The following is a 10691-nucleotide window of genomic DNA, read 5'->3' on the forward strand; positions in this document are numbered from 1 at the left end:
AAAAAATCTGTATTGAATTAAATAAGAAATTACATCAGATGGTTTATATACAAAACTATCTAACTAACAATCCACTATATACGGATCTAGCTACACGTGTCTATGATTAACCAAGTAAGTATAGAATTTCCCTAAAACTACAAGTATCATAGATACAAACTTCTTAAACTACTGTCGTTTATGCAGAAGCTGTGAACAGTGTTTATGCAGAAGCTGTGAACAGTGTTTCCAATCCCCTGAGTCTTGCACCTTCAGTCTTCTCCATTGCTGTCTGCCACAATGCTAGGCTTAACCTTAGGTTTATCCTTCTGATACTCCCCCTCAAGAGGAAAGGGGGAATGTATATTCACCATATTCATCTTGCCTAACAGAAACTGAAATTGCTGTGATCCCAACGCTTTTGTTAGCAAGTCTCCAACTTGACTTTTGGTTCTAATATGCAACAACCTTACTACCTTTTCTTGAACCTTATCCCTTACAACGTGGCAGTCTATTTCGATGTGCTTTGTCCTCTCATGGAACACAGGATTAGCTGCAATATGCATTGCTGCTTGACTGTCACTGAAAAGCAAGGCTGATTTAGGATGAGGCACTTGAATATCCCTGAGAAAACTCAATATCCAAACTATTTCACAAACTGCTACAGCCATTCCCCTATATTCTGACTCTGCTGAAGATCTTGAAACAGTTTGTTGTTTCTTAGACTTCCAGGAAATCAAGGATTCTCCTAGGAAAATACAATACCCTGTGGTTGATCTTCGAGTGTCAGGGCATGCTGCCCAATCTGCATCAGCAAAGGCCTTGATATGCAGCTCGGATTGACTTGAGAACATCAAACCCTGACCAGGTGCACCTTTAATATAGTGCAAAATCCTATTAGCAGCTTGTAAATGTGGTAATCTAGGTTTAGCCATGAATTGACTTAACCAATGAACAGCAAAAGTGATATCTGGTCTTGTGATAGTCAAGTAAAGCAACCTCCCTATCAATCTTCTGTATGAACTAGGATTATTTAATTCTTTTCCCTCATACTTACTCAACTTTAGGTTCTGATCCATAGGCGTCTTGGCTGCTTTGCAACCTAGCATACCTGCATCATCCAAAAGTTCAAGAGCATACTTCCTTTGGCACAAATTTATTCCTTCTTTAGATCTTGCCACCTCCAAGCCTAAGAAGAACTTCAAAACTCCCAAATCTTTAAGTTTGAATTGCCTATCTAGCAATACCTTGATATCTGCCACTGCTTGTACATTATTACTAACTATAAGAACATCATCAACATACACAAGTAATGCCATAAAAGCTCCAGACGTATTCCTTATAAATAGTGAGTAATCTGCCTTAGACTGACGAAAGCCCAATTGAATCAAAGCTTGGGAAAATTTAGAAAACCATTGACGAGATGCTTGTGTTAGTTTCTAAGGTCTTAGGATTTTATATATTTAGAACTCTAATTTGTAATGTTGGCAAACCATGATCAAAACATTGTATTTAGTCTTATTTAGACTTGCTCAAAGTTGGTTTAATATTGTAAAGTTGGAATCGAGTGGCTGCAGAAGTACTTGGGACTTTCGGCCTGGCTCGATCGATCGAAGAATAGACTCGATCGATCGAAAATCGCACAGGTTGAATTTTCTGCAGAATTTCCAACTCAGCCCTACTTCATTAAACGTTTAGGGTTTTATGTTTTTACCTTAGGTATATAAACAAAACCCTAGCCACGTTTTTGAAGGTTGTCCATATTGTATTGTTGCTCATACATTGCTGTTTTGTGTGAATCTCGTGTGAGATCTTTGAGGAGCTTTCCTTTACACAAAACTTAGGGTTTTCATGGTGGAGATTATTTCAACATCTTGAAGATCATTACTGTTGCAACCATTGGAACTTAAAAGAAAAGCAAGCGGGGAGCTTGTAGCTGATTGAGGAATTCAAGAAAGAAGTAGTCCGTGGATTCGGAGCCTGCGCGTGGTCGTGTCAGGAAGTTCTACTGGTGGGTAGCATTAGGAAGTCGAGCGGGGAGCTTGTAGTCCTTTTGTACGAACTTCAATTCTTTCATAGTGAATTCAGGTTAGCCTTGAGGATCGGTGGGTCAAATCCTCCCCAGGTTTTTACCGTGTGGTTTCCTGGGTGATCATATCTTGTGTTATTTATTTTCCGCTGCTTTATATTCTTGATATGATTGTTTGGATTGTTTTAACCTAGAATTGCTTAATTTGACTAAGTAACAACTTGGCTAATTAATCTAGGCTACGCAATCTGTGTGTTTAAGGGGTCTAAATTTCCATCAATTGGTATCAGAGCGTGGTAGCTCTTTTTGTTTGAGATTTTTAATCTCTGAGCTGATCCTTGACCCCTGTTGTCATGGAGCATGGACACTCTCTGTTTGTTCCTCCTCATTTTGATGGGAACAACTATGCCTATTGGAAAGTAAGGATGAAAGCATTCCTGAAATCCATTGATGAAAGGGTTTGGAATTCCGTTGAATACGGATGGGAGAAGCCCGCTACTCCTGTGAGTGAGTGGCAAACTTCTGAAAAAGAAGCAGCAAGCTTCAATAGCAAAGCTATGAATGCTATCTTTAATGCTGTTTCTATGGAGGAATTTAAGAGAATCTCTAATGTTGAGGTTGCTCATACTGCTTGGAAAATCCTCCAAACTGTGCATGAAGGCACAAAGGCAGTTAAGATAAACAAACTGCAGCAATTAACTTCTAGGTTTGAAAACATTAGGATGTCTGATGATGAATCCTTTGATGAATTTTATGCCAAACTGAATGATATTGTTAATTCTGCTTTTAATTTGGGTGAAATCTATGATCAACCTAAGATTGTTAGGAAGATTCTTAGATCTTTAACTGAAGACTTTAGACCCAAAGTGACTGCCATAACTGAAAGCAAGGATGTGGACTCCATCCCTGTTGATGAGCTTGTAGGATCTCTTCAATCCTATGAGTCTGACCTACCTAAAGTAAACAAATCCAAATCAATGGCTCTTAAGTCAGTTGATGATGTTGATGGTGGTGGATTTGATGATGAGCTCTCTGCTACAGAGATTGCCTATCTTGCCAAAAACTTTAAGAACTTTCTTAGGAATACAAATAGAAAGGCAAGAGGTACTTACACTGCTGAACCTAGAAATTTTAGGAAGAATGATCCCACTAAGGTTAACAATTTTGAAAAACCTAGAGAAAATTCTGGTCAATCTTCTAATAACTCTTTGGGTCCTCAGTGTTTTGGCTGTCAAGGGTATGGTCATGTGAAGTCTGAATGTCCTACATTCTTAAGGACTAAGGGTAAAGCTATGGCTGTAACCCTTAGTGATAATGAGGTTTCTGATGATGAGTCCGGTGGTGACGAGGATGGAAACTTCATTGCTTTCACGGCTACTGCTATAGTCAATGAAGGCATATCTGCTGAAGAGAACCCTTCTGATGGGGAACTCTCTGAAGATGCAGATCTTCAAGAGGCCTATAACAAACTTTGCAAAATTGCTGCAAAGGATGCTATGAAAGTTGATCTTGGCCTAAAGAAAATTGATTCTCTTGAGCTTGAAAAGAGAAATTTGCTTGTTAAACTGTTTGATGCAAATGAACTTTTGAATAATGTTAAATCTGAGAATATGCTTTTGCTTGATAAAGTTAGAACTTTGGAACATGATTTATCTGTTGCTAGATCTGCTAGTTCTAAACTTGATCACATGCTGAATGTTCAAAAGTATCCTTCTGATAAAACTGGGTTAGGATATGTTGAAAGCATCTTTGATACTGGACCACATTCCACTACTTTTGTTCCTTCTTCTTCTTCTGGACCTTCTGTGAGTGAGGTTGTGAGTGATACTGTCAAACCACCTGTGAGTGAGGTAGTTAAACCTGTAGAAGTTTCACCACCTAAGAAGACTAGGGTAGACTTAAGAGAATCTAAACCTAAGGAGCCTACCAAATCTAAGGACAAGATGCATGGTAAACCTGCTTGGGTTTGTCATTATTGTGGTAAGTCTGGACATATTCGTCCTAACTGTTACAAGCTTCAAGCTGATAAGAGAGCAAATAAACCAAAAGTGCCTGTGCCTCAAGCACAAGATCCTATGGCATTAATTGGTGAATTGGTAAAGGTGTTAAACCTTTATTCCAATCATGGAGTTGGGAATCACTCAAATGTGAATAAGAACTCCAATGCTCATGGTGCATCTAAAAAGTTTTGGATGCAAAAGACTCGAAATAATTGAGTCTTTCTGACATGGTCCTTGTGCTTCATTGCTCTATTCTTTTGTGACCATTGTTCTTTGTTTTTTTTTTTTTTTTTGTTCTAGGACTTGCATTGCATTACATTCATGCATTTCATTCTAGGATTTATTTGTTTTCCTTTAAATTAAATAAAAAAAAAAAAAAAAAAGGAGGAAGCAAAATTTATGTTGAACATAATGTTCTTGATTTTTGAAAAACAAGGTTGGTCAATTTATTTACACATAACATGTCTTATGTACCTTGTTTAGCTTGGATGAGCTTACTTTATTGCACTTTACTAGTTTGAGCTTTGTAGTGCATGTTGTGTGGGAAAGATGTTTATGGTGTTTATCACTTTGTCTTAATCTTGAAGTCACATGTTATTTGACTGTCGGACTTGATCCTTTTGAGAAAGGCATAAATAACCATCTCACCACTGTTCACTAGCCAATCATGAACACCTTAGTGCATATCATAAGATTCTGTGCTCGAGAAAGTGTAGCACATGCACAAAAAGAACATAAGGTGTAGCCTCAAAATAAATTAAAACTGGTGTGTACTATTAGGCTTGATGCCAATTCACTTAATTCAAACCGGTGTGTACTATTAGGCTGAATGCCATCTCATGCAAATAAGAGGCAAAAATACAAGAAACTTACATGATTGCAAGCTTTTGTTCTAGGAGATGTGGGAGTTATAGGATGTAACTCTTTAGGTGATAGTCTCTTTTGAATTCTATGTGATGAATTTTGTAGACTTTGTGATTGATTGCTATTCACATATCACCTCACATGTATCTCAAGTTTTTGCTAGTATCACACACGACACAAGTTACTCTTTGTTAAACACTGTACATGCTAGTGTGTGTTTTTGGTCTGACCAACCAAGTTTGAAAATATCTTGAGATTTATGCACAACATATTTGTTGCTTGAGAAAATATAATGGGAGGTTGATTGCAATTTGTTTAAGAATATTGGGTTCAAAATTTTGGGTTTTTGAAAAAGCATTCCATCTCATACTCATGCATTTTGTTTCTTCAATTTAATGCTTTGAGGAGTTATTTTCAAAATTCGGCTTGTGTCTTTCAAAAACTGTGATTTTTCCAAAATTTAGTGAGCCTCTGCCCATTTCGATCGATCCAACCTATTTTTCGATCAATCGAAAAAGTGCTCTCATTTGTCTTAAAATGACTGTGCTTTTCGATCGATCGAATGTAATTTTCGATCGATCGAATATCGTGGAAAAGCTTTTTAAAAGTTCAGTTCTGACTTTTTCAAAGGTTCTATTCAAACCTTTTTCAAACTTTTTCTCTCTCTCCGCGTTGGCAAGACTCCACAGTTCAGATTTTTGTCGTTTTCCTCCGTTGTTTTTGCAAAATCTCTCTTTCCTCAAGCCGGTAAGACTCTTTTGCCCTTCCTTTTGATGTTATTTTCATTATTTCATGCATAAATCCATGCATTTAAGGGTAATTTTCGGACTTTATTCTTTGTGGATTTTCGGTTGATTCAAACCTTATTTTATGAAATTGATCATTGGGTTTTTGTGGGGACACATTATATTAATGATCCTTGGTGGTTAATTTGATCAATTTTGTGTTTTGTGAAAAATTGAAAATTCTAGGGTTTGTTCTTGATCCGAATTGGGGCTTTTGTTAAATTGGATAGAATTTGATGAAATTGGCTTGTTGTGTTGGTGTAATTAAGCATTATAATCTATGTGCTGTGTTTTGTAATGCTTAATTCATCAATTTGTTGCAAAATTTTCAAGTGGTTTTTCAAATTTTGGGATTTTTGATAGAAATTCCTTGTTCAAGCCAATTTTGTCCAATTACTCTCAATTAAACTTAATTTGTCACTGCATTTAGATCATGCATCACAACATGTTATTGTTCATGCATCATATAGATTTTTGTTCTATATTATTTATTGTGCTAATTTGCAGTCTGCCCTTGGTTTTGTTTTCTCTTGTTTCTTTGTGTTTTTCTCTGTGTGTCTCTGTCCTTTCCTTAGCACTATGCCTAGGAAAACTAGAGCCCGTAGGAGTGTTCCCTCACCTTCTCCTTCACCCCCTCCATCCTTTGATAGTGAGCGGTTTCCGAGTGAGGAAAACCAAGAGATTTTTGAGAAACTGACCGTTAAGAGAAAGATTTGGGCTGAGCGTTCTGTGCTTTTAGATGAGCTTGATCCTGCCATTAGGGCAAATTTTGAGCGTCGGGGTTGGTTACCCTTGGTGGATATTTCTGATCCTCCTCCACCTTCTGCCTTGATTAGAGAGTTCTATTCGAACATCTCTATCCGCGTCTATGATTCCAACACTCTAGTTAAGAGTTGGATACGAGGCGTAGAGTACACCATTACTCCTCGGGTAGTGGCTGATGCTCTAGGGGTACCTTTGGTCCAGCATCCTGTCTATCCTTATGATGAGTCTCCCGAGATTAGCGATGTTTTGTCATACGTCACTGGTACTACTGTCCAGTGGGGTTCTGATCCTCGGATCACTTCTGCTGAGCTCTCTGGGTTGCACTATCTGTTCTTTCGGATAGCTTGTCATTCGATCTGGCCTATTTCCCATGTTCACACCATTCCTCTTGAGAGGTGTGTATTTCTGTACGCTCTTGTTACTGATGCTCCTATTAGTTTTCCCCATCTTTTTCTTCGTTCTTTGAACGAAGTTTATAGGAGTTCATCTACTGCTCATGCTCTTGTTCATCCTATTTTCATTCATAGGATTCTTCTCTATCTTGGTCTTAGTGACTTTCCTTCCTCTGAGCCCGTCCATGTGATAGGTCCTTTAGGTGCGTCTTTTCTTAGACAGAGGGCCGCTCATCTTCGAGCTGGTTCTAAACACCCTAGATCTGAGCCCTCTAGTAGCGCACCTCCTCCTTCTTCTTCTTCTGCAAGTCTTGCAGGTGAGGATATTCCTGTTCCAGTTGGTGATGATGCTGCTGCTGATGATGTTCCTTCACCTCCTTCGGCCGACTTTGATGTTCGTCGTACTTTGGAGACTGTCATGACTGTTCAGCAGGCTCATGGTCAGATTTTGGTGGACTTGCTGGATGAGATGCGTGCTCTCCGAGCTGATCTTGCGCGTCTTCATTCACCCTCACCACCTCCTTTTGATGGCGACTTGTGATTGCCCTTTGGCATTCCGTCACAAAAAGGGGGAGTGGAGTTTTGACTTGTAGTAGAGTTTTTGTTGTTAGGGGGAGATTTTTTTTTTTTTTATTAGAGGAGCTTGTGGAGTTTTTAGATTGTATCTATGTGCTTCACTTTGTATATCATTTTTGGGGATATTCATGTTAGGGGGAGTAACATTGATTGATATACATGATATTTTTTATTGATTCTTGTTGCTTTATGATTCACTGCGTATTGATTTATATTTATGACTTGTTCATTTTTATATGTCTTTATTTTGTGTTGTGTGGATCTTACAAGAATGTTATACCTGTTGTTTTACTCTTTACTGTCACACATGCGTTTATGCGTTTGTTGAGTATTTCAGGATTATACAGGTTGATTCAACTAAGCTGCTGTCTACACTTGCAACTATGGATAGTAGTTAGGCTGAATTGAATTTTATGAGCATTATCTTTGTAAAGGGCTTTTTATTTGTAAAACTTTGAGCTGTTAATTAGGGTTTTGTCACGGATTGCCAAAGGGGGAGTTTGTTAGGTTCTAAGGTCTTAGGATTTTATGTATTTAGAACTCTAATTTGTAATGTTGGCAAACCATGATCAAAACATTGTATTTAGTCTTATTTAGACTTGCTCAAAGTTGGTTTAATATTGTAAAGTTGGAATCGAGTGGCTGCAGAAGTACTTGGGACTTTCGGCCTGGCTCGATCGATCGAAGAATAGACTCGATCGATCGAAAATCGCACAGGTTGAATTTTCTGCAGAATTTCCAACTCAGCCCTACTTCATTAAACGTTTAGGGTTTTATGTTTTTACCCTAGGTATATAAATAAAACCCTAGCCACGTTTTTGAAGGTTGTCCATATTGTATTGTTGCTCATACATTGCTGTTTTGTGTGAATCTCGTGTGAGATCTTTGAGGAGCTTTCCTTTACACAAAACTTAGGGTTTTCATGGTGGAGATTATTTCAACATCTTGAAGATCATTACTGTTGCAACCATTGGAACTTAAAAGAAAAGCAAGCGGGGAGCTTGTAGCTGATTGAGGAATTCAAGAAAGAAGTAGTCCGTGGATTCGGAGCCTGCGCGTGGTCGTGTCAGGAAGTTCTACTGGTGGGTAGCATTAGGAAGTCGAGCGGGGAGCTTGTAGTCCTTTTGTACGAACTTCAATTCTTTCATAGTGAATTCAGATTAGCCTTGAGGATCGGTGGGTCAAATCCTCCCCAGGTTTTTACCGTGTGGTTTCCTGGGTGATCATATCTTGTGTTATTTATTTTCCGCTGCATTATTATTCTTGATATGATTGTTGGATTGTTTTAACCTAGAATTGCTTAATTTGACTAAGTAACAACTTGGCTAATTAATCTAGGCTACGCAATCTGTGTGTTTAAGGGGTCTAAAACCGTTCAGCTTGCTTCAAACCATACAAAGACTTGTTAAGCTTGCAAACAACCTCCCCCTTGCTGTGAAAACTAGGTGGCAAAACCATATAAACTTCTTCCTCAAGATCACCATGGAGGAAGGCATTGTTAACATCAAGTTGGGAAAGATGCCAACCTTTCACAGCAGCCACTGCAAGCAAAGTCTTGACAGAGACCATTTTGGCCACTGGGGAAAATGTTTTTGTATAATCCAAGCCCTCCCTCTGGGTGAAACCCTTTGCCACAAGTCTAGCCTTAAATCTTTCAATAGAACCATCGGCCTTATATTTGATCCGATAAACCCATTTACATCCGATAGGCTTCTTATGAGTAGGCAAAGACGTAAGGGTCCAGGTGTTATTGGCCTCCAAGGCAGCAACTTCAGTTGCCATAGCATCTCTCCACCTAGGATCCTGAACAGCTTGGGCATAGGAAGTAGGTTCCACAATAGAAAAGATGGAATTGCAAAAATGCTTATGGGTGGGAGAAAGGTGAGAATATGAAAGAAAATATTGAATGGGATGAGCAGTACCTGTCTTAGGAAGTGGAGCAGTTAATGCAGAAGGATCAGATACTTGGTTACAATGATAAGATTGCAAATAAGAAGGTTTGTGGGACACCCTAGCAGACCTTCTAAGAACAGGTGGAAGTACCTCTGGAGCAGGTTGATCAGCAGGCTGCCCATCAGACTATGCAGCAAGCTGGGTATCAACCTGGGCATTTGGCTGTGTAGTAGATGAAATAGGTGTTGCTGGAATAAAATCGTCAGCATAGTGGATATCCTGTACTGAGACAGATTGTGATGGAGAAGCAAGATCATCATCTGAGTCGGAATCTAAATCAGGAGCAAAATGCTGATCATGAAAATAACCATCATGATAGACAGTTGAATCAAGAAAAGGAAAGGTAAGAGTAGAAGTATTATTAGGAATAGAAGAATGAAAAATATTGGAAGGAGTTGAGGAAGAAACAGGTTTATGAGAAATAAAAGGAAAAATATGTTCATGAAACACAACATCCCTTGAAATGAAAACTTGCCTAGAACTAAGGTTGAGAAGTTTATACCCTTTGGTGGCAGGAGGATATCCTAACAACACACAAGCTTGAGCTCTAGGTTGGAACTTATCCCTATGAACAGGAATGGTAGAGGCATAACACAAGCAACCAAACACTCTTAAATGAGTATAGGAAGGTTTGAGATTGAACAAAAGCTCAAAAGGAGTTTTGTTTTGCAAAATTGGAGAGGGCAATCTATTGATAATGTGTGCTACAGTAAGAACACAGTCCCCCCAATAGCATAAAGGCACATTAGATTGAAGTTGCAATGCTCTAGCAATAGACAAAAGATGCTGATGTTTCCTTTCCACAACAGAGTTTTGTTGTGGAGTGTAAACACAACTCTTTTGGTGAATAATGCCATGAGCATTGTAGAAATCAACCATGGCAAATTCTTGTCCATTATCTGATCTAATAGACTTGATATTAGTCCCAAATTGAACTTGAATCATCTTATGAAAAGAAACAATAAGATTTCTAACATCAAATTTGGCTTTAAGCAAATAAACCCAAGTGCTTCTAGTAGCATCATCAACAATGGACAAAAAATATCTAAAGCCTTCATGTGTTGGAACAGAATATGGTCCCCATATATCAACATGCACAAGATCAAAAGGAGAAGAACAAAAATTATTATTGAATGGAAAAGGTAATCTTTTCTGTTTTGCCAAAGGACAGATATGGCAAACATCAGTACAAGATTTAAAATCAACAGAAAGTGTGTCTTGCAAAGACGACATCTTATTCATTGAGGGATGACCTAGCCTAAAATGCCAAACTTTGGACATATTATGAACATAATTGACAACAGAAAAAGAATTAATAGACTTGTGCTTATTGAGATGGTCTATCAAG

At 38.3% G+C, this 10691-nt stretch overlaps 1 protein-coding gene across 1 annotated transcript; it reads right to left on the minus strand.

The window, feature by feature from the left end:
- Window positions 1–251: 251 nt before the first annotated feature.
- LOC112038278 (uncharacterized mitochondrial protein AtMg00810-like) lies at window positions 252–7234 on the minus strand. Its single transcript, XM_065777711.1, has 2 exons — window positions 7099–7234; window positions 252–1261 (listed from the first exon to the last, which is right to left on the minus strand). Exons 1-2 carry the CDS (start codon window positions 7232–7234, stop codon window positions 252–254), a joined length of 1146 nt encoding a protein of 381 aa, XP_065633783.1.
- Window positions 7235–10691: the final 3457 nt, after the last annotated feature.

This window comes from Quercus suber, unplaced genomic scaffold, assembly GCF_002906115.3.
Source record: "Quercus suber isolate HL8 unplaced genomic scaffold, Cork oak 2.0 scaffold_162, whole genome shotgun sequence".
Lineage (NCBI taxonomy): Eukaryota > Viridiplantae > Streptophyta > Magnoliopsida > Fagales > Fagaceae > Quercus > Quercus suber.